Source organism: Macaca nemestrina, chromosome 11 (assembly GCF_043159975.1).
Source record: "Macaca nemestrina isolate mMacNem1 chromosome 11, mMacNem.hap1, whole genome shotgun sequence".
NCBI classification, from domain to species: Eukaryota; Metazoa; Chordata; class Mammalia; order Primates; family Cercopithecidae; genus Macaca; species Macaca nemestrina.
The window spans coordinates 15,651,248-15,676,595 of record NC_092135.1 but is presented as its reverse complement, the minus strand read 5'-3'; the positions used below and the strand labels follow the sequence as shown (position 1 = coordinate 15,676,595).

General features: G+C 35.8%; 1 protein-coding gene across 9 annotated transcripts in view; it reads left to right on the top strand.

Annotated features, from left to right (window-relative positions):
- LOC105492523 (dipeptidyl peptidase like 10) overlaps positions 1–25,348 on the top strand; it is a 1,403,881-nt gene that overhangs the window by 1,071,587 nt on the left and 306,946 nt on the right. For all 9 annotated transcript variants that reach the window (XM_011759709.3, XM_071072632.1, XM_024796259.2 and 6 more), the window contains one exon: positions 2,838–2,912. In XM_011759709.3, coding sequence (XP_011758011.2) covers positions 2,838–2,912 — 75 coding nt within the window. The remainder of the gene's footprint in view (positions 1–2,837; positions 2,913–25,348) is intronic.

Sequence of the window (25,348 nt, the reverse complement as noted above, 5' to 3'; positions counted from 1 at the left end):
AACAAAAAAACCCCTACTGCTAGTGAGATAATACAAGGCTTGTGAAAAGAGGCCCTCCTGGATCGTCTTGTTATGCATGCTTCTCTCTGACCTTGGGAAAGGTGTAACAACTGCAATATTGTAGGACAAGCATGATGATATTGCCCTACCCGTCTTTACATAACAGCACACCATTGGATACTGTCCCCTTAAACATCATGATGATATTGCCCTACCAGTCTTTACATAACAGCACACCATTTGATACTGTCCCCTTAAACATTTCCTTAAAAGCAATACACCTCCTGATACTATAATGTTGGATGCTTTGTGTATCTAGTGTCACCCCAAATTCCCCATAGGTTAATTTCTATCAAATTTCAATATACAATAAAGTAATGAGAGAGAGAATGAGGTCGTATCATAGTATTGCCCTGAAGACTATTTAAGATCATTGATAATTGCAAAGGTCCTAGCAACTTGCAGATCACATGATAGATGACCAATCAATGGTAGCTGCTAATGTTGTTATTTTCATGGTTATTTAAATGAATCTTTTAAAAAATTAAAAAAAAAATCTTGACGTGAATTATTGCCAATGAACACTGTCATCTTCTTCTAAAATGCCTTATATGTAGATTGTATAAGATAGATGTAAACTCCCGTACCTTAGCATTGTCACATGGTGAGGTCTCCCTGAGCATTCCATTCTCTTGCATATTTGGCTCAGGAATTAAAAGCTATGTCATTCCAGAAATGATTCTCTGATACCAATTGAGTGCTCCACAATTCAATTCAATACTGAGACTAATTACCAGGAATCAGCATAGACCCCACAGTTAAGGAGCTCAATTCCCCTGGTCTGTCCTCACCTCAGATGCCAGCTGCCAGTCCCTGGTCCCAGCGGTCCTGAATTATGTCCAACCTCGCTACAAACGTGAAGGTTCTTATTACCCCTTTTCAGGATGGAGAATTTCTTAGAATAACTCAGAGAGCTCAGACAAGAGCCATTCTTACGAGTAACAGTTTATTGTAAAGGGTACAAATGAACAGCTAGATGAAGAGATACATGGGGTGATGCCTGAAGGGGTCCCCAGAACAGGAGGCTGTTTGTCTTTGGACTGGGGCACATCACCCTCCCAGTGCATCCATATGTTTACCAACCAGATGGTTCCTTCAACCCTTATCATTCAGAGTTTCTAAGCAAGCTTTAGTTACTTAGGCATGATATAGTGAATCACTGGCCAGCTGCTGAACTCGGATCTCCAGCTCTTCTCTCCTACCAGATCTTAGAATGGGGCTGAAATTTCTAAATTTGTAATCGCATGATTGATGTGACCTGATGACCAGTTAATCCTGAAACTATAAGCTAACCCCTCCCCTCACAAAGAGTCCTCTGATACTGCAGTCGCTTTAGCATGAAATCCAACAAAGTGGAAAGAAGTTTGCTATGAATAACAAAAGACATTTCTATCACTCAGGAAATTTCAAGGGTTTTTGGAGCTCTGTGCCAAGAACCAGAGAAAAGACCAAAAATATAATTTATTATACCACCCAAACTTGCCAAATATGGATTAGTCTGAATTTCTTATCCTATCCATTGTGTTTTGGGGTCCCTACATCAAACAAACACAAACAAACAAAAAGAAAACAGAGAAACTCTGACTTTACACTTTTCTGGACTCTACAGAGAGCAGTCTTATAGCAGTCTTATGCACCTATAAGGTGTGCATAATTGTTTATGTACATATTTCTCTGCAAATACCATGCAAAGTACCTATTGTGCTTAAAATTTTATATAATTGTGTTTTTTTGTTTATATTTGGGAGGTTTTTGATACATCAACTCAATGTGCTTGCCCTCTCTGTAGATATGAATTAGACAAGTAGCTCTAATTCAAGGGAAATCTTTTCTCTACCTTGAATGTATTTGTTTCTTTGCATAGTTTAAATTCCTTCTGTCCTCAAATTTGTTCAATTATTATAGGCTCAAAATTAGTCAAGTACAGTGTAGTAGTTTTTGTTTGACATCAAATGCAATGTTATGTATTTCTGTTTCACCCTGGGGATTTCCTTTAAAGAGTCTGCCTTTAATGTTAGTGTCCTCTTTAAATATAAACATTCAACCAGTAAGAATACAAAAACACAAGAGACAGAAAATTATGACAAGCAGAATGTCAATAGTCTTTTCCTTTCGATTTATCTAGCATGCAAATATAAAAGCATTTTGGTTACTCAGGAATTTCAATAGGCCTTTGAATTTTTAAAATAATAAAAATATTGGCAGGAGGTGGTGGCTCACACCTGTAATCCCAGCACTTTGGGAGGCCGAGGTGGGCGGATCACGAGGTCAGGAGATCGAGACCATCCTGGCTAACACGATGAAACCCTGTCTCTACTAAAAAAAAAAAAAAAATACAAAAAATTAGCCAGGTGTGGTGGCGTGCCGCTATAGTCCCAGCTACTGCGGAGGCTGAGGCAGGAGAATGGTGTGAACCCGGGAGGCGGAGCTTTCAGTGAGCCATGATCACACCACTGCACTCCAGCCTGGGAGACAGAGCGAGAATCTGTCTCAAAATAAATAGTAATAATAATAATAATAATAATAATAACATATTCTTTAAGAGATAACATATAGAAAGATATATTAGCAAACTTTTTCTTGCTGAAATGTCCTCTTGAAGTTTTTTATATTCATCCGAATAATCATACAGACATACATGCAAATATATATATAATACAAAAGAAATGAGAATGACATTTTATAGTGCAATGATAATTGAGTTTTTAAAATATATTTATACATCCAAGTTCGTGTTAGAAAGCTTTTAAATATAACTTTTTATTTTCTTTTTCTAGGTAACCTTCAAAGCATCAAGACATTCAGTTTCACCAGATTTAAAGTATGTCCTGCTGGCATATGATGTCAAACAGGTAAAGGAGTGATCTTCTTTGAGAATACTTTTCTTGGTGATGCATTGGGGTGACAATTCATAATTTTACTCAGCTATAACTCACCTAAGCAAAATCTGGCATATCTAGCAACTACAGGAGGACAGGAATGACTACTTTGCACAAAAGGTGTTGGAAGGTAATGTCCAAAGATCTTTCATATCTATACAGCAAATAATTGAGACAATTTGCCATGTGCCTATGCTGATCCAAGTCCATCTCTTGGCAGAGGATAATGTGACAGAGTTTAGCAAATCCAACAAATGTGGGCTTGTGAAAGTTTCAAGATAAGCCTTACCATATGCTTGAGTGTTTCATGTGTGTACAGATTAGAGACTTTTCTAGTGGCTATGCCTTGAGCTTCAGATGTGTATATTGGGAAGGCACCTGCTGAAAACATTGACTCAGATCACGGTCTGGGGATTCTTTAGTGGTATTTGAATGTCAGCTTGGGGTTGTAGAAAATTTTGCAAATGGGGCAAGCCAAGAAATTAATTCTGAACAAATAAAATGTTCTAATTGAAATTAGTGTTTCCTTATTCCATGTGAGCCCTGAAGCACAATTAGAGCAATATGTATGATTGTTGAGTGTTTTGTACTTAGATATCATTTGCACAGTTAAAAAGCAAAGTAAATGTTGGAAAGCCAATTCAGCAGATTAGTATCTGTAAAGAATAAATGATTGGAAATCATTCAAGGAAGTTTACAAGCTTTAAGATGAACAATAAAAATTTGTGGACTTAAGGCATGAAGCCTCATATAATGCTTTGAAAGCCTTTTGAACACATGGAATTTCACAGTTTGAAAGAACTGCTATTTGATGGCTTTAGTCTTTTGGAATATACATGTGCTATATTTTTTAGGTTATATTTTTTGACGTAAGTAATTTATGCTGTAAAAGACAGAGGAATTTTAGTCAAAGGCCTCTTTTCCTAGTGTAGATGTTGGCCTGTTTTCTTATCTTTTGCTTTGAGTTACCTTTATTCATTGGGCTTTTGTAAATCATATGTTATAGTAAGAAAAATGTTTGACTTTTATAAACTAAAATATTATACTAAAAATTTCTAACATAACATTATCTAAATAATTTAAGCTTGAAAAGTCTGCTGTATTAAACTGATCATGAACTTTAAAAAAATTAGGTTTCGGGAGCTATTGTAATGAAGACTGGAACTGGCAGTAGGACAAACACATAGATCAATGAAAGAGAAGACAGAACCCAGAAATAGGCCTTCAAAACTATGCCTAATATATTCTTGGCAAACGTGCACAAGCAATTTAATGGAGGACAGTCTTTTCAACAACTAGTGCCAGAACAATCAGATAGCCACAGGCAAAAAATAAAACAAAAAGCCCACAAGAAACAAAAGCATCATATTGGCTTAAGCCACACACCTTATACAAACTCAGAATGGATCATGCTTTTAAATGTAAAGCGTAAATCTATACAACTTTTAGAAAAAAATCTTTGGAATTTAAGGCTAGGGAAAGATTTCTTAAACTGTATACAAAAAGCATAGTCCATAGCAGGATACACTATTGCTCCACAATAGACCCTGTTTTCAGGCTAAAAATACAAATTACTGTCTAGAAGAAAATACTTGAAATTCACATGTTTGACAAAGGACCAACATTCATATATAAAGAATTCTTAAAACTAAACAGTTAAAAATAACAACTATAACAAAAACACAACTATTCAATCAGAAAGTGGGCCCAGACATGAAGAGACATTTCACTGAAGATTTACATATGGTAAATAAGTACATGAAAATATTTTAACATTACTAGCCAATAGGTAAATGCAAATTGAAACTACAATAGAGTATCACTACAAATCTATCAGAATGGTTAATTTTTGTTTTTAAAGTGACAGCACCAAATGATGGCAAACATGCAGAGAAACTGGATCATTCATACATTGCTGTTGGAATGTATAGTGGTACTGTTGCTTTGGAAGATATTTTGAAAGTTTCTTTAAAACCTAAGCATATACTACTATCCGACCTAGCAATTAAATTTCACTAAACAATTGTTCCAAGGCATTTATCCCAGATAAATAAAAAATAATGTTCACACAAAAACCTGTCTGCAAATATTTGCAGCAGCCTTATTTATAATAGCCAAAAACTGAGACAGCCCAGATGTTCTTCAAAGGGTGAATGGCGAGATGAACTGTGGTCCATTCATCCCATGGAATAAATATTCAGCAATACAGAGGAACAAGCTTTCGATATAGACAGCAATGTGGATAAATCTTCGGAGTTATGCCAAGTGAAGAAAAAAATCAGTCCCAAATATGATTGTTTGTATGATTTCATCTATCTAACATTCTCAAAGTGACAAAATTAAAGAAATGAAGAAGAGATTAGTAGTTTCCAGGAGAAAAGGAGGGAAAAGGGAGCAGCTTTTTTAATTTTATGGGACAACAAGAGGGATCTTTGTGGAGACAGAAATGTTCTGTATCTTGATTATATAAATGTCAGTATCCTGATTGTTTTCTTGACCTGGTTGTTTTCTTGACCAGGATTTCTTGTAGTTTTATAAGATAGTATCAGTGGGGAAAACTGGGTGAAACATACATGTGATCTCTCAGTATTATTTATTGCAATGCCATGTGAAAATAATTATGTCAAAATAAAAGATTTTAACTTAAAAAAGCTGTAATTTTAAAAACATCCTAAAATAGGCAAAAGTTTTTTTTGTTGTTGTTTGTTTGTTTGTTTGTTTTGGTCATGGGGGGGACAGAGTTTCACTCTTCTTGCCCAGGCTGTAGTACAATGCATGATCTCGGCTCGTTGCAACCTCCACCTCCCAGGTTCAAGCAATTCTCCTGCCTCAGCCTCCTGAGTAGCTGGGATTACAGGCACGCACCACCACGCCCAGCTAATTTTGTATTTTCAGTAGAGATGAAGTTTCACCATGTTGGTCAGGCTGGTCTTGAACTCCTGACCTCAGGTGATCCACCCGTTTCAGCCTTGCAAGCGTGTGAGCCACCATGCCTGATGGCAAAAGTATTTTTTTTTAAATTCAATTTCAATTTATTTTATTAAGTGTATGGATTATGCAAGATCATTGAAATCTTTTGCCTCAAACAAGTTACTGGAAAGAGGTAAAAAGATTTAAGTATGCATTTCCACATTTATAGTTTTATGCAAATCTGATACAGTTTTTAAAGATTAGTGAATGAAAATAGTTAAAAGTAGTAAAAAATGATCAATTATTAAATAAACTAGTGAAATTACTTTGAGAACTTTTGTATTCTTGTCCAAGTCAGTCGATTTCTGTCTAGAAGAACAATTTTTTACTATTTGCTTTCAGGGAAGTTGGTTAACTGTCTATGAAAAGTAAAACTGTTAGGTTATGCCAGATCATCCCTGATAACATCACTAATAAAAGTTGCTTTTTCACCTTATTTTTAATAGTAACTTTTTGTAATTTAGATTTATGTTTTTAAAATGTGGAATAAGGAGCATAAAACCAGGTTAACTTTGAGTATTTGGACAAAATAGAGCACAAGCTTATAAAAATAATAATATAAACATACTTACCAATCTTCATATTCTTTTTTTTTTTTTTTTTTTTTTTGAGACGGAGCCTCGCTCTGTCGCCCAGGCTGGAGAGCAGTGGCCGGATCTCAGCTCACTGCAAGCTCCGCCTCCCGGGTTCATGCCATTCTCCTGCCTCAGCCTCCGGAGTAGGTGGACTTTCAGGCGCCCGTCACCACGCCCGGCTAGTTTTTTGTATTTTTTAGTAGAGACGGGGTTTCACCGGGTTAGCCAGGATGGTCTCGATCTCCTGACCTCGTGATCCGCCCGTCTCGGCCTTCTAAAGTTCTGGGATTACAGGCTTGAGCCACCGCGCCCGGCCAATCTTCATATTCTTATGGTCTTTTTTTCTTATCAAGGAAAAATAAAGATACTTCATGACAAAATAACTGGAAGTGAAAGAATGCTAGCATTTAAATCAATTTTAGAAACTTTATTTTACTATTTTGTATCATTTCATGTATTTATTCATTTTATTTATTATGTCCCAGGTGCAATTGCTGGACTTTACATTATGCAGGGCGTATTTGTAGGTGTGTTCACATAAATTGAATTATCTCCTTCAAGAAATTTATAACCAGGAAGAGGTGATATGACGAAAACATTTATATCCACAACATACAACATCATGTCATGTATCATACATATGGTCATATCAAAGAATAAAGGAAAACTTTTACTCAGGGTAATCACGTTAGAGAAGAACCATATGCTGGACTTTAAAGAGCAGCCAGGTAAAAATGAATAGAAAAACATTCCAGGTGGGCAGAAAACATAAAACCTCAAGGAGGCAGCATTAAGTCTTTGAGGGATAGCAGTCAATTCAGACTCACTAGCCAATTGCTTGACAATTCAGAAAGAAAAAAAAAAAAAAAAAAAAGAAACCTGTAAATCAAATTCAGCTAAAATTATAGAACATTCTGTTATATACAGTTTATACTGAAAAAGCATTTTAATTTATGTCTCTTGTTGATTTTAAGAGTTCTTTAACCAGGCGTGGTGGCTTGCGCCTGTAATCCCAGCACTTTGGGATGCCGAGTGGGTGAATCACAAGGTCAGGAATTCCAGACCAGCCTGGCCAACATGGCGAAACCCTGCCTCTACTAAAAATACAAAAATTAGCCGAGCGTGGTGGCGGGCACCTTTAGTCCCAGCTATTCAGGAGACTGAGGCAGGAGAATCGCTTGAACCCAAGAGGTAGAGGTTGCAGTGAGTCGAGACGGCACCATTGCACTCCAGCCTGGGCAACAGAGCGAGACTCTGTCTCAAAAACAAAACAAAACAAAAAAGAAGAGTTTTTCATATATTCTAAAGAGTAGATTTGTATCAGATATATATTTTGGAAATATTTCCTCCCACTCAGTGAGTTTTCTTTTCACTTTCTTGATGATATCCTTTGATTTACAGGTTTTCAAAATTTTGGTGAATTCTGATCTAATCTTTTCTATATTGTGTAGGATTTTTGTATCATATCTAAATATCCAGTGCCAAAATCAAAAAAAGTTTTATAGTTTCAGTTCTTTTCTTTAGTTTGTTGATCCATTTTGAGTTTATTTTTGTATATTGTATGAGGTAGAGTCCAGATATTTTAAGTCTCATGCTACATACTGAAAAAATTCTTTCTGCTTTTTTTGTTTTTAGATATTGAAAAGCTGGTAGGCAGTGTATGACCTATTATGTTTCCATTTTTATTAACACAGGGCTAGATTTTTTTAAAAAAAAACTAATTGTTAAATGGTTAGATTATATATAGCCTACCTACTAATCAAAAACACACACATCACAAAATCAGTATTAATTGTATATTGCTTCTTAATAAATTGCCCCAAACTAGTGACTTTTAAGTAAATTTAAGAAAGAATTTACTGTCTATCACAGTTCCTGTGGATCTGGAGTTTGGAATCATCTTGGCTGGGTGATTCTGGCTCAAGATCTCTCATGAGGTTGAGCCCAGGTTTCAGCTGAGGCTATGGTAACATGACAGCTTGCCTGAGGCTGGGGCACACACATCCAGATGGGATCACACCCATGTATGGCAAATTGGTGCTGGCTACTGACATGAAGCCTCCAGTTTCTCCACATTGGCTTCTTTACGGGGCTGTGGGAGCCCCTCCTCATAATGTAATGCCTGGACTTCCCCAGCGTGGGTAATTCAGAGGATCAGTGCCTTGGATGGCCTATCCTTGATTGTCACCTGTCATTTTCACAGGACCTCTTGGTTACACAATTCAGCTCTGTTTCATTGTTGGAGAAGACTAGTAGGGACTGGGTATCTTTGGGAACCATCATGAAGGCTGGCCAACATAGTCCCCAAATGTTTGTTTTCCCTGCTACGTGCAAAATGCTCTCACTCCCTCCAAGGCCCCACATATTTTCATCCATTACAGTGTAGCAGTTCATCAAGCACATCAAGTGAGGGTCCCACAGAGACTCCTCAGGCACGGTTCCTTATCTATAGCCCCTTGTGTATACTTGTGTATTCATAAATAAAATTTAATATATCAGTATGCATTCATGTTCTTATAATTGTATAAATATAAATATATACATATATTGTTGGTATATAGAGGTATAGATATTTCTTTTAATATCTGTATTAATCCATTTAAGCTAACTTTTCAGTATATATTCTCAGTTTTATTAGTTTTGTTGGGAATAATGTATTTATACACTATTTTATCTTTTGTAGTCTTGGTATTTTGTTAAAAAACATTCACTTGTTTAATTCATTTATTCATTTTACATTTTATTTTTCTTTCTTTAAATATATCACCAATTGAGGTTTTCAGTTTTTGTTTTGTTTTGTTTTTTGAGACAGAATCACACTGTGTTGTCCAGGCCAGAGTGAAGTGGCAGGATCTCGGCTCACTGCAACCCCTGCCGCCCCCCAGGTTCAAGTGATTCTCCTGCCTTAGCCTCCCGAATAGCTGGAATTACAGGCATCTGCCACCACGCCCAGCTAATTTTTGTATTTTTAGTTGAGATGGGTTTTTGGCATGTTGGCCAGGCTGGTCTCAAACTCCTGACGTCAGGTTGTCCATCCACCCTCCTCAGCCTCCCAAAGTGCTAGGATTATAGGTGTGAGCCACCGTGCCCTGCCAAGGCTTTACATTTTTTTTTTTATTTAAAATTTGAATTTAGGGATAAAATTTATTTTTACTTTGCTATATTTCCTTTTTCTCTAGGCTTACTAAACCCCATCAATATGATTAATATATAATTGTATTATTTTTCTACTTTTGTATGTTTTTATCATAGATTTTCCATTTTATTTTCAATTGTTTATGGTGCCAAATGATTAAAACCAATCTTCCTTAAAGATCAAATAATGGAAAAAATATTCTGTATGAATAAATATAATCATAGCCAGTAACGTGGGTCGACTTCAAAAGAACATTTTTGATGAATTGTCAGGAAGCCACATATCACAATTAATAGAGATGTTGCCTGAATCATGGGCATCACACATATCCTCAGCCCTGTTTTCCCTTAGCTATAATGAAGAAGAAGAAAGTATGAGCACTTCTCAAACTCACTATCTTGAATCATTGCCTTGTGTAAAGAGAAAGACATATGATAACCAACCTGCTTCGAGGCTTCTGTGATTAGGTGAGAGAGCAACTATGAAAAGATCTAGCACTATTTTTCTTGTAGGATCAGGGTAGACTGAGAAAGCTAATTTAGTTTTTACTGCCCTAGCAATGTTCTCAATTCGAGTCAAATAAATGTCAATTATTTAGTTTAGGACAAATTTATACTTTTTTTTTTTTTTTTTCAATCAACAACTGACTTCTGTGGGCTCTGTGTGTTACTGGAGAAGATGTTTTTTGTGGATCTAAAGTAGTAGTCTGGGTGTGGTGGCTCACGCCTATAATCCCAGCACACTGGGAGGCTTAGGCGGGTAGATCACCTGAGGTCAGGTATTTGAGACCAGCCTGGCCAACATGGTGAAACCCCATCCCTACTAAAAATACAAAAAAATTAGCTGGGTGTGGTGGCATGCACCTGTGGTCCCAGCTACTCGAGAGGCTGAGGCAGGAGAATCGCTTGAACCCAGGAGGTGGAGGTTTTGGTGAACTGAGATCAGTTACTGCACTCCAGCCTGAGTGACAGAGCGAGACTCTGTCTCAAAAAAAAAAAAAAAATAATAATAAAATAAATAAATTATAAATAAATAAATAAAGCAGTCATTCTCACTCTTGGCTGTACCATTAAAATCATCTGGAGAGTTTTACAAATTATTAATGCTGAGGCCCTACCCTGCAGAAACTCTGATTTAATTGTCCTGAGGTACAACCCTAGCTTTGGAGTTTTACAAACTCCCCAGGAGATAATGTGCAGCCAGTGTTGAAGACCATTAATTTTAAGTGACCTGGTCTCTCCCACCTATGGAAGACTTTCCAGATTTCAGAAAAGGGAAACCCTAGAAATCAAAATAAAAACAGCTAATTGTTTAAACTGCACATATTTTCTGCCAAAGTCTTCACTTGTACATACTTAATCCTTGCATCTTTTATTCATAACACACAGCAGTAGTTGGTGTAATTCTTCCTTTATTTGAAAATACAGAGACTAACTTACCTAATGTGATTCAGGATGGAAAGTTATTATTTTTTTTTTTTCCTGAAACAATGGGTCTCAATGTATATGCCCAGCATAGCAGTATCAGCATAGCCTGGGAAGTTATTAAAAATCCAAATTATCTTGTCTCATTGAAACAGAAACTGTAGGAGTGGGCCCAGCAATCTGTGGTTTGACAAGCCTAAGTGATTCTGATGCATTCAAGACTGAAAACCAGTGTTTAGGGATCAGATTCCTTAAACTGCAAGAGCTCTACCTAAGAAGAGAGCTAAGCAGCCAGAATCTCATCATATGCAGGACAAAGATTCATAGAATATATCATTTAAGAAAGATGATCTACCCTTTTTTTCTTTAGTTTTTCACAATGATTTCTTCCGGGATTTAATGTCCAACTGTTCCTTTCTGACCTTGGATATTGCTCTAGTAACCAATTTACCCTTCAAGGTTAATGTCTGATCTGTTTTCATTATAGGTGGCATAGTGGGGTGTGCATGGAATTTGGAACAAAATATGCGTTTAAATTCAAATTATCCCTATTAAAATTTGTATTGAAATATAACATACCTATAGGAGCTTGCATATACTATGAAGATAGCCTGATGAATTTCTATAAACTAAACACCTCTTTGGTGCCATCACCCAGATAAAGCAGCAAAACATTGCTGTTCTCCCTGTTACTAAGTAACAGAAGGGAGAACACTGTCTACATTTGTAAAGATTAATTCTACCCGTTTTTGCACTGTATGTAAAGTCAAACACTATGTACTGTTTTGTGTATCTCTTATTTTACTCAAAAATTAGTTCGTAAAATATATCCATAGTTTTCAAGTGTTGTATAACAGATTGTGCATTCCCGCTATGATATACCATTCCATTACGCATACCACAACTTATCCACCCTCCTGTTGATTAGATTGTAATACAGATGTACATGAACCATGCATTATTATATAGATTATTTGTCTGATCACTCTCTCTTTCCCATCCATTACTCTGCTTCTTCTTTGACACCTATTTCAAAAAAAGATTATTTAAGAGAGCACAAACATTTTTTGGGTACTTAGATAGTGCATCTGCCATGGAAGTGTGTTTATCAATGTAAACCTCCCGAAGTCCCGCTTCTTGGCTATTTACATCATATTTTACAGAGGAGAAAGACTTAGAGATGTTAACTAACTTCCTCAAGGGCCCCAGTTCACAGTTGCAGAGCTGGGACAGAATTGTTTTTTTCTATCTCCAAAGTCCCTAGCTTTTCAATTACTTTGTCATTTTCAGAAAGTTTTTGTCTATCTTTACAGATTAACTGTGTACTCTGATAGAATTATTTTCCTATCTATTTAAAATCTTATCAACTAATTCGTAATTAATTAATTGGAAGGCAAGTGAAACATATTACAATATGTTTGTAAACGTATTACAATATTTTATTGTTTATTAATCAAACAATATATGATTTTCAATACTCAGTACTTAATATGCTTCTCCAGACATAATGGTTAGACGTTTTATTTTTGTATTTGCATCTTTACAACTGTTTCTCAAAATAGTCAATGAAATAATCATTCTGGAATGCCTTTTAATGCCATAAAATTAAAAATATGCTTTTAAAGAAGATGAAAGCATTCCAAAATATGACAAATCATGATATGCTAAAACCTTGATGATCAGAATATTTATGGTTAAAATTTGTCATCTAGTATTTTGATATTCACCATATCAGACTAAATTATTTTTCAGTATTCTGAGTCATGTATCTAAATAGTTTTAATTTAATCAATAAATCTATTTAATGTTATATATTATCCCTATATATTTGGAATTATTGGTCCATTGGAATTATTTAACATTTGTATTTTTAATCTATCCTTAAAAAGTCAAGAGTCCTTTACCACATTTTTTTTAAGGACAAACATGAAGTAAGGAGAAATCATTAATTTTTTAACCTTTTTAAACAAATTTATAGTTTTATTGTTTTCTTGTTTGGGTTTAAAATACACCACGTCCAGTAGACTAGTTAACCATTTTACACTGTCAACCTCTTTCTTAATACATCCTATGTTTGTGATTAGAAACTTTAATTAAATTTACTGTTGATTCAGCAGAATTAGAACTGCTCTCTATGCATAATGGGATATAAATCTGCATAAAAATTAGCTTTTTCCGAATGCAAGAGTAATAGTTGAATGAATCCTTTAAATCGTGTCTAATAGAGGGAACAAATCAATTGTTACCTGGGCTACATCTGCTGTGTTAGTATCTGTCCTCTAAATTCGATGCTCTGCAAAAGAAATCAGCATTGTTATTCTCCACAGTTAGATGCATTCATTTCAGTTTAGGTCTCTACTATTTTATAGCTCTGTGTACAAAATTATTTTTCTGATAAGTGTCTATTTTAACTGAGAAGTAATCCTATAAAATGCATCCTGCATGCACTACTGCTTTAAGAAGTAACTCTTCTCTGGGGAATTATCTAATTAAGTTCTGGACCTTAATACTTCAGTGCTTTACAATTACAGATACATATTTAAGAAGTCTGTGGGAGTATATTATCTGGTTATAGAACTATCTAGGCTGTCAAGATTCATACATTTGGGGTTCACTAATATTTCAAAAAAATACAAACTCCAAGAAAGCACAGTCTGGGAAAGTTACTGTGTTCAAACATGTGGGATTCTGAGTTCATCCTGAAATCCTCCTGCCTTCTAGTGCCCATAGGATACTCACCTTTCCTTTTTTGTAGCTGCTGCTGCTGAACCACCTTCCTATTTAACCTTCTCCTTACCACACAGAGATAATAAGGCATTACAAATAAGTTAGTATCAATTTTGGAATATTTCTTTTGGGTTAAGGCAAAAATTCAAAAGTCCCTAGGACGTGACACAAAGGAAGGAAAGAAGTAAACACAAGAAATATTTTTGGAAGCCAGTATTTACAACATTTTTTGGTGAAACTTACTAATGTATTTATCAATTTATCACTAATTAAACAACATACTTTTAAATAGCATCTTTTTATTTTGAAATAATATGACTCTATTATAGAGAATCTGAAAATACAAAATAAAGAAGATAAATATAATGCCTCTATCCACCTCTGTTTTTTAGAGAAAACCACTGTTAATGTACTGGTTTTTCTCATCTAAGTCTTATTTATTGTCATTAGTACGTATATTTTTTCTACTTATAGACAAAATTATAAAAATAGTATAACAGTTTACTTTTTTAATTTTTTTTTTAATTTTTTTTAATTGTTTTTTTTTTTTTTTTTTTTTTTTGAGACGGAGTCTGGCTCCATCGCCCAGGCTGGAGTGCAGTGGCTGGATCTCAGCTCACTGCAAGCTCCGCCTCCCGGGTTTGCACCATTCTCCTGCCTCAGCCTCCCGAGTAGCTGGGACTACAGGTGCCCGCCACCTCGCCCGGCTAGTTTTTTGTATTTTTTAGTAGAGACAGGGTTTCACTGTGTTAGCCAGAATGGTCTCGATCTCCTGACCTCGTGATCCGCCCGTCTCGGCCTCCCAAAGTGCTGGGATTACAGGCTTGAGCCACCGCGCCCAGCCAAAAATAGTATAACAGTTTACTATCATGAACATTACACTATGAACATTGTTCCTTGTCTTAAATATTTTTCAAAAACATTATTTTTAATGGCTCAACAATCTTTTCATGTGGTTATATCATAATTTATTCAACTCCATTTCTTTAATGTTTATAGTTGACAGATTAGCATGCTGTCACTGTTACAAAAACAACTCCTGCAATGAACACTAATAAATATCTGTCTTTGTTTATTCTCAGTTAAATTAATAAGACTGAAATTATTGGATTATACATTTTCTACATTATTTAATGTTCTCGATGCATATTGCTAAACTGCCCACTAGCAAGCAATGTAATTGTATGCTTCCCCAGTAAAGAGAAAGAATTTAAGGTTCCTTTTTGGTTTATGATACTATTTTATAGGGCACTAATGGTTTTTCTAAGGTAAATGAACAAAAATAAACAACAAAATAATTTATGAACAGGAGAATCTGTGATATCTTAGCAGATTCTGATTCCTTCTTACCACTGAAAGCTCTGTGATTCATATTCACTCTCTAAGTGCAAATATCTAAGATCAAGTCACTGAGAAAGCAAGCCTATTTTTTAAAAAATAAAATAAACACCTTCAATATCAAATGATTGCCTTCATTACTGTGGTGAAATTACACTAGGAATAATAGATGAGTAGAATTGGCAAGTGATGGAGTAAAAGTAAGTTTCTCCTCATAGAAGTTATTTAGTGAGACATATTTTAAAATTGTTACTACACAAGACAGTCTTTAATCGTAAAACATAATGGCGTCATCATTTGTATCTATCACAGGTAGTTTGTTTCTATAGAAATAATATCCTGTTCTCATTTTAAACTGCAAGGTGCAGATTCCAACCTACTTCTTTAGCTTTGTATACATTTACAACATACAGGTAGATTTGAAACATGATTTTAGAACAGGTACCTATATATGTAATTGTATTAACACAATGGACTCTTTAGTTCAGTGGGTTCCTGCATGTGCCTGTTACTTACTTTTACTATCATGAGATAAGTATCTACAACAATAAAATTACCTGTTTCCTAATGGTGTGTTGACTGGCAAAGAATCCCCTTGCACATGGGGAGGCCACAAAGTAGAAATAGGCTTAGCATGGAGAAAAAGTAGAGCGAGTTCCTATATATTTGTCAAATATTAGGCTGAATGTGAGTTAAGCAGTTTTCTCTATTATAAGGCTTTAGAGAGATTTTAATAAGTTAGTGTATTGTAATTTATCAAATGGAAGAAAACATATTTATTGTACCCTGAGCTTGAGACACATCACTGTTTCGTTTCGTTTCGTTTTGTTTTGTTTTGTTTGCTTTTTCTCATGGATCTATGTATGGTCTAGAACAAAAAAACATACTTTGGCCAGTAGTATATTAGGAAAATACTATGATGCTAAGCAAAAAGATCTTATTCTGGTCACTTGGTAATGATGCACATCTGCCAGACTTCAGGTCATCAAGCAGTCATTTATTGTGATCATAGATTCTGCAGATCAGGGATTCTAGAAGGGCGTGGGTGTACCTTTCCCACAGAGGCCTTATGTGATTGATGCCAGATGTGGAGGCTGCAGTCCTCTGAAGGCTTGACTCAGCTGGGAGCTATACTTTCAAAGTGACTCATTCATGTGGCTGGCAAGTTGATGCCGGCTGTTGACTGAGAACCTCCGTTTTTTCCATGTGTACGTGTCCACAGGACCACTTCCATGTCCTCATGGGAAGGCTTAAGGCTTCCCCCAGTCTCGGTAATTCAAGGGAACCAGGCAGAGTGTGCAAAACTGTAGCCTTGAAACGCATAAACCATCACTAGCACTCTAGTGTTTGTCACACAGTCACAGCTATGATTACAGGTGGGAAGGAAGCACATGAGGCCATAAAATTCAGGAGATGAGAATGACTGATGGCTGTCTCCCTTGACACAGATCCTGAAACAAAGGAAGTGAACTGCATAAAGGTTTGGAAAATGCATCAGGAAATCACCGTAGAGTTCTGAATACTAGTTAGATCTAGTGAGATTAGATGGCTTTGAAGCTGGCTGAATAATCATATCCAGAGAATTGTGATTAATTGATATTATATGTAAAGGCCTCCATGAATAGATCAGAAACCTGTATTATTATGTATTATTAATATTTTCATGTCTGTTTCTTTTTCTATACACTTTGAAGAGTTTAAAATAAATAGATAAAAGTATACTTGTAACAGTTTTGAATGAGCAAGGTAGAATAGAGGATTGGTTTAGAGATAATCTATCTAATCAAGATTACAGATAACCTAGGGGTGGCAATGCTGACTGGAGTTCAAATGATTAAACTTAATAGTGTTTTGAGTGAATTTAAGGCATGCATTTTATAAAAATCTGGCTCCCAAAAGGGAGCATGAAGGATAGTAATGGATACACTAACTTAAGTGACGTTATTGGCCACAGCTCAGTATAAATTCAGGCTGTCACATTAACTTTAGAAACATTGATAAATTTTTAAGTTGGTTGATAAAATGAAACTACCCGGAATCATGTGCCAATACTGTAGTCACCAGTCACACGAGTCTATTGAGAGCTTGAAATGTGGCTACTCCAAACTGCGGTAAAAATTGTACTTCCCGGATTTTGAAGACTTAATAGAAAACAGAAAATCATATAATATTATGTGTCATATTCATGATATGTTTAAATAATATTTGGGATACACTAGGTTAAACAAAATATATTAGTAAATTGATTTAACCAGTTACTCTTTATTTTCTATGAACATAGCAACTAAAAATAAGCTTACATATGCTGGGTTTGGGTTACATTTCTGTTGCTCAGTGCTGCTCAGTGGATACAGGAGGTGGATGTGTCAGAGTTCTAAGGGCTGATTGGAAAATACCTGGGATACTCTAACCAATTAGAGGCTGTATAGGAGACAGTCATAATTCTCCAAGATTTAGCTTGGAGATGAAGCTAAATCTTCATCTCCAGAGTTTTCCTTTTCCACAATTGCATAATTCCTTCATCACAGTTGAAGGAATTATTTAATTTTGGAAAAGGAAAACTGCAAAATATGGGAAGTTTAATAGATATCTTCAGTATTGGAGGGCTGTCACAGAGAAGAGAAATTGATGTATTTCTAAGCATAAAACTAGGGCCTTTGACATGAAATGGTGCCAGGAAGGCAGATTTTGGCTCCACATAATGAAGGCCTCTCTCAACACTTGTTTTTTCACTAATACAAGGCCTAGTGTTGAAGTCAGTGAGTCTGTTTTCTCTAAAAATATTCAAAAGGTGGGTAGATAACTGTCCATCATAGGCATTGTGCAAGGAAATCTACGATGGGTGAGTTATGCTGAAATAGTTAAATTTCACTATTTTCCATTAATTCAAGAAGGATAACAGTTTTACCTCTGAAATACATCATACCATAAACGCAGGAAAAAAGGGATGTGACTTTCCAAATAATATGTCAAGTTTGAAATGTTGCAGCTTATATAGACCTTGATTTTTTTTTTTTTTTTTTTTTTTTTTTTTTTTTTTTTGAGACGGAGTCTCGCTCTGCCGCCCAGGCTGGAGTGCAATGGCCGGATCTCAGCTCACTGCAAGCTCCGCCTCCCGGGTTCACGCCATTCTCCTGCCTCAGCCTCCCGAGTAGTTGGGACTACAGGCGCCCGCCACCGCGCCCCGCTAGTTTTTTGTATTTTTTAGTAGAGACGGGGTTTCACCGTGTTAGCCAGGATGGTCTCAATCTCCTGACCTCGTGATCCGCCCGTCTCGGCCTCCCAAAGTGCTGGGATTACAGGCTTGAGCCACCGCGCCCGGCTAGACCTTGATTTTTCTTGCTACAAATTTCAATCAAAAGCAGTAGACTTTGTTTCGTGTAATCGTATCCATTTTGAAAAGTATCAAATATGAAATAACTTTTCAGAGAACCATAACAATAATAATTCTTAGTAGAAACAGAAAACTTCAAGTTAAAAAAAAAAACAGGATATACACAGAAGAAATTCAGAAGTAATATTTTCTAATATTTTCTGATTATACCAACACAGCAATGTTATGATTCCTAGTTGGAGTTTATACTAATTAATTTTCAATTGTTTTTATGCTGCCTATTTTAAAAAGGAAAACAGTTAAAGCTGTGTGTTAATAAATTAACCAGCTCAAAGAAAGTGAGTAGTGTGGGGGTCTCTAACTAGAAAGGACCCTAGTGTTTCTGAGGAAAGAAGAAATAGAGAATATAATTAGCCATGAGGTCAACACAGTTTTAAAAGACCTTGGCCTAGAAAATGACCAAGGCTTATGGTAAAAAATATATATATATATTATACTTTATTTTTAAGAGGAAATTTGTGTTAAGATATAAAATATAATCTTCTGTACCTGAAATAGAATGAAGTATTGCATTATGATGCTTAATTCTACTTAAACTTCGTTATGTTTAATTAAAATTTATACACATTTTTCTTCCCTTTTTATCTTGGGATCATTTAAGGCTAAAACTGGAACTTAATCTGTGTGGTAAACCCAGCACCAAGTACAGTGTATGTGCACATTATAGTCATTTGTTTGTTTCTTTAATAATTGAATAAGTGGGGGAAGCTTGTCTATCCAGGGAGAAAATACGCATTTTCGGCATCTTCCTAATTCCTTTTCAAGAGACTTGTTTCAAAATAAGAGATACCTTACAGGCTGATGAAAAGCTAGTGGTGGTTGTGTGAATTTTGATCTTCATAAAGAAACAAATTAAATAATCTAAGTTATTTGTGCATAATTTTCTAACTTAAACTAGTTTTGCACCTATAATTTTGCACTTAAAGTTATGAATACTGTCAGACAATGATTTTCATCATTTTTTTCTTTCTGGATAAAAAAAAATTCTATCCATAATATTTCAAATACAAAAACATTAGCAATTTTCAATCTGAGGATATCACTTTGTTGTCATTACTTTTCTCTATATAAAGAATTGAAGAGCACTTTTGGCAATTGAATTTCATTTAATATGTAAGCCTGTATAATAACACATTCTGAGGGAGAACATTTTATTAATAATTTACATTTTCTTTGTTTGCAGATTGAATGATGCCATGAGAACAATTAATGGCATAGATGTTCATTTACTCTCCCTTATAATTTCTAAGCAGAAGTATTTTCATGTTTATTGATGTAATGTAAAATATAGTCATCTTGTAAAAGACACTGTGAAAGGGGAAATTTTCTAAATAATGAATGTTGTTAATAGTTATGATGCTAATAGAGAATAGAAATTTAAAACCTACAATTAGGTTATTATGGATTATACCTGTACTTATTAGTTATTCATTTATAAAATGAATTATGGTATTTATTTTCTGAAAAATGTTCCAAATTATGGGGTCGTATCCCATACCCCCAAACGTATCCTGTTTCCTGTTATTGGACAGTTAGGTTAATTTAAAATTTCCCACTATTATAAACAATGTTGTGATGATCATCCTTGCCCTTAAAACTGTGGCCACATTTCTGATAAATCACTGTATCAAGTGATACTAATTTTGTAGAGGTTATTGAGGCATATTACTGCATTCTTTCCAAGAAATTTCAAACAGCGCTTCCTCTAGCTTTGTGTTTGTGTGTGCTGGGGGGTGTGTGTACGTGTATGTGTGTGAGACAGAGAGACAGAGAAAGGGAGAGATTTGTAAAATGTAACCTTTTAAGCATTATTAGTTTTGTGGATGAGGGAATTGCCTAGAAAGTTCAGGTAATTGCCGGGCGCGGTGGCTCACGCCTGTAATCCCAGCACTTTGGGAGGCCGAGGCGGGCGGATCACGAGGTCAGGAGATCGAGACCATCCTGGCTAACATGGTGAAACCCTGTCTCTACTAAAATCACAAAGTATTAGCCGGGCGCAGTGTGGGCGCCTGCAGTCCCAGCTACTCGGAGGCTGAGGTAGGAGAATGGCGTGAACCGAGGAGGTGGAGCTTGCAGTGAGCTGAGATCACGTCACTGCACTCCAGCCTGGGCAACAGAGCGAGACTCTGTCTCAAAAAAAAAAAAAAAAAAGAAAGTTCAGGTAATTTGCTAAAGATCTGCTGGATGATAGCAGAGCTGGGATCAGAATCAGAGGCTCATGATATTAGCCATAATGTTAAGATGATATTTATATGTAAAATACTAGGTTAATTAATCATAAATTCATTTAATAGCTATCCATGGAAAGCTTACTATGTAAGCTTTCTTCTGCACTACATGCCATGGATATAGCACAGAACAAAACAAATTATAATGCATAACAGTGGGGAGAGATAAAGGTGAAAGAAAATAAATAAGGAAATTACATAGCATGTTACATGGTGGTAAGTGCTAAGGAGAAATTTATTTTACATTTTATTTCACTTTTACTTACTTTTTTTTTTTTTTTTTTTTTTTTGAGACAGAGTCTCGCTCTGTCGCCCAGGCTGGAGTACAGTGGTGCTTTCTTGGCTCACTGCAAGCTCTGCCTCCTGGGTTCACGCCATTCTCCTGCCTCAGCCTCCTGAGTAGCTGGGACTACAGGTGCCCGCCACCACGCCCGGCTAGTTTTTTGTATTCTTTTTAGTAGAGACAGAGTTTCACCGTGTTAGCCAGGATGATCTCGATTTCCTGACCTCGTGATCCTCCCATCTCGGCCTCTCAAAGTGCTGGGATTACAGGCTTGAGCCACCGCGCCCGGCCTACTTTTAAGGACAGACTCACACAAATTTGCAAATGAGTATAGAGACCTTTGTATTCCTTACCCATCAGAAAAATCCCCCCAGTGGTGACATCTTGCATAAAAATAGCACATTATCAAAACCAGACAATTGACTAGTGTAATATAATTAATATGATTACAGGTCTTAAACCTGTTTTTGCATATGCTCATTTTCTGACGTGCCTTTGTGTGTGATTCTATGACATTTTTTATTACACGTAACCACCTCTACCATCGCAATTGAGATAGAGAACTGCTCTGTCACCACAAAGAGAATCTCTTCTGCTTCCCCTTTATAGTCACACCCTCTGTCTACTTACCTAATTTCTGGGCAACCCCTGTATTCCATTTCTATAATTTTGTCATGTTAGGAATGGTATATAAATGGAATCATGAAGTATATAATTTTTTGAGATTGGCTTATTTTTTATTGTCCAATATAATGCTCTTAAGTTCCATCCACGTTGTTGTGTGTGCCAAGATTTTGTTCCTTTCCATTGCTGAGTAGTAGACAGTGACAGTAAAGCAAAAGGGAAGATGCCAATAAAAAGGGTGCAGTTTTCAATGGAGTAGTGAGCAAGGGCATTGCGTTGGAAATGACACCTGTATTGACCTAAGGAAGTGAAGAAAGATTCTTGTGAATATTTGGGGGAAGAGTGTCCTAGGTAAAGGGAATATCTTGAGTAAAAGTTTGGAGCAGCCAGGAAGCCCTTTTGGCCTGAGCAGTGAGAGAGAGCACAAGCATTAAGAGATGACATTGAGGCCCCTTTTAAGGCCCTGTAGACTCTACAGTTAGTGGTAACTGCAGTAACTGTATAACGATGGTGATTGTATCACATTAGTGACTCAAATTTCCCATGAAGTTACTTCTAAACTCTGAAGAGACTGAAAGAATTATCCCTTCCCTGGGGATGTAGCAAAATGAATACTTTATAATAGAAGCATATTTTAATTGGAATTTTATCGTTTAAAAAGATTTAATCAACTTTTTATTCCATTTATGAAATGTTGTGTCAGTGTTGTCAAACCTTTAAGTAACTTTGGCATTGGATGGGAAACATATATTCTATTATTTTTCATCATTCGTGATTTTTACTTTGTGAAAACCTCAGTTCAGGGGGTGCAAAAGGCATAGAATTTACTGGAACAACAGAGATGGCACCTCGTATGACTCAGAGGAAATTGTATCACAGTTGGGGTCCTCAGCCAGGCAGAGAATATCACAGCAAACACTAAAGGGACCTGCCAGAAAATTCCGGTCCATTTGGGCAGTTATATGATCTAAGTCAAGTCTCAGTCTTTCACTCTGTCAAAGAATAAAAAGGGTATAAGTCATTTTGACAGGTCTCTAAAGCATCTTAGTAAATGGACAAAGCTCAGGACATCAAAGTTGCTGATGTTAATGAAAGACTGAATTGAATTGGTGCTTGGAGGACTGGCAGTCCTAATCTGATTTTCACAAACATGCCAATATCAATAAACTTGCAGGTAAACACGCAGCCAAATAAATAGAAGTGCATTCATTTTTGCTAAATGCTAGATATTTGATTTCTTTAATTCTGTATGATGTAATTGGAAACTTACATTTTGGTGTTTTACTTGTATTTCTACCATCGCATATGAACTCTTTAAAGGCAGACACATGCTGTTTTTTTTTTTTTTTCTCTCCCTCACATGCCTAGAATATAGAATCAGTATGTCTTCAGTCACTCGCTGTGAAAAAAAAATTCATTTATCTGACATCAAAACACACAAGTTATTGCTTTTGGTTACATGGGAATGTCGCTGTTGCTGTAAATAAATTCAGACACATTCAATGAGTGTTAACATCTGATTGTTATTCCTTCTACTTATGACAAAGAACTATGAGATGAGATCTAACTGCCAGAAATCAGTAGGGGAAAGTAGTCATTGTGTTAATTTCAATGCCACTGTGTAAATTGCGTTAATATTAAATGGATTTTTATTTAACAATTGTAACTTCAAAGGTGGCAAAAATTAATTACCTTAACAAATTCAAAAGTCTTTCCTTCCACTGTACAGGTAAGGAAAATAATTAAAGAAAAAACAAAATCCTGAAGAAATACTGACTCTCACATACTTATTCTCTTCCTGAAAATGTGAGATAGTAAAAACTGAGGAATAAATTAAAATTTGCTTCTAACACTACACAATTTTGTCACAAAAACCATAATAAAAATGAAAATTTCTTATGATATCTGTAGAATATTCAATAATCCTTGAGAAAGTGTCAGTATTATCAGCTTTCTGGAATTACAGGTGTATGCTGTTGTTGTAGTTTTAATTTGTTGTCTTTACGTTTAAACCTCCTGGGCTACCTTCAGCATATGTGTCTATGATTGACAGTACACCGTTGGTATTTCTGCAAGTCTTTTCATGCTGAGATCAATTTTCCCATTTAGTTCATATTCATTCCTGAGTACTCACCTCTTATAAAATTAAGTGAGAGAGCATAATCTCAATTGAGGCCATGGGAAATATGGGCAACCTAGTCAAGGTTTTAAACCTGTCATCAAGGATTATTTTTTATTTGTCCCTGAGTTCATTCTGGCACACAATCTAACTGCACATCCTACAACTACTTAGTCAAGACCTTTCCTCCCATCAAGAGTAAAACTCTGGTTATAGGCTTTAAGTCTGGCTTATTTTAAGGGTCAAAGCTAAATTAGGCCACTTGAATTTAGACTGGTATCACTCACATTTGCTGTTCTTAAGGGCAACATAACACATGGCATTCAAGCATATCCTCCTGAAAAGACTGACCTTTACATAGAGAAGGGTGTAAAATGTTCCTCACTGCTGCTAGTGGTGGTGAATTGCATTTAAAAAGTAGGGCTGCTTATAGTTTGAGGATGTTTCCTTTTGCTTTATTTTGGTTTGTATTTTCTGTTTGATGAATACAGAAAAGAGGCTGTTTATCCTCAGAAAGTTTGTCTTGACTGCTGCTTAAGTTGTTTTCTTTCTTCTGGGTTAAAGAAGGTTTTCTGGGCTAGTTACCAAGAAACGACAGTGGTTTTTATGTCACAGGGGATGGTAGAACACCTCGATGTATTGCTGAGAAACTGAGGCCCACAAAAGTCAAGTGACAAGAAAAGCTAGGCAGTGGCAGAGTCTGACCTAGATAATATGTTTCCAAATGCTCAGTAAAAGACTTCTCCACCACACTGTTCTTTAAAATACTCCATGTTAATGGCCAAAGGAAAAATTTTATTCTCTACAAAAAAGTTGGTAAAAGACACACACATATCTTGATCTTTTTCAAATACTAATTACCTTGCATTTCTTTCGTATATATACTCATTCATTTTTAAATTATTAAATATGAGGAAATGTGGTAGGTACTAGACATAAAAATAGTTACATGTAATTCCTGCCTTTCATTTGAAGAGTTCACAATGTAGTGGGCGAAATTTGTATAAATAGAAGAATTATAGAACATTAGAGCAAGGAGCAAAGAAAAGCTCAAAATTCCAAGAAGAATGCATCAGAACTGTTAGGAAGATTGGGTCTGAGTTTTCCAATACTTTTTTTTTTCTTTTTGAGTGGGAGGATGCCTTCAGGCCTGTCCAGAACAGAACCATGAAAGGTCCTAGATTGTGTGCACAACACTGAGAGACTTCGTGTGTTAGGAGAGTTGGAAAATGAAGTTTGGAAATCAGAAGTTTAATTCATGTATTTGCTAATTATTTTCAATCCCTGAATTTAAATTTAACTGTGATGAAATTAAATCACAAATCCCCAAATCCTCAAAGGGCTCACAAATCCTCAAATCCTTACTGGCTCACAAAGACTATATGGGATTTTTACATCAGGAAAGAGCTGCCTATTTGTTAGTTGAGAATGCTATTTTCATATGGTATCTCCAGTCCTCATGAGTTTCACAAGATCACAGGAAGCTACAGAGTCTCTTGTGTGCCCTCTGACCTGGACCTGCAGTAAAAGTAGATGTCACGGTCCCCCCTCTTTTTAATGTTTTCATCCTTGATGCTCAGGGCTTTTCCAA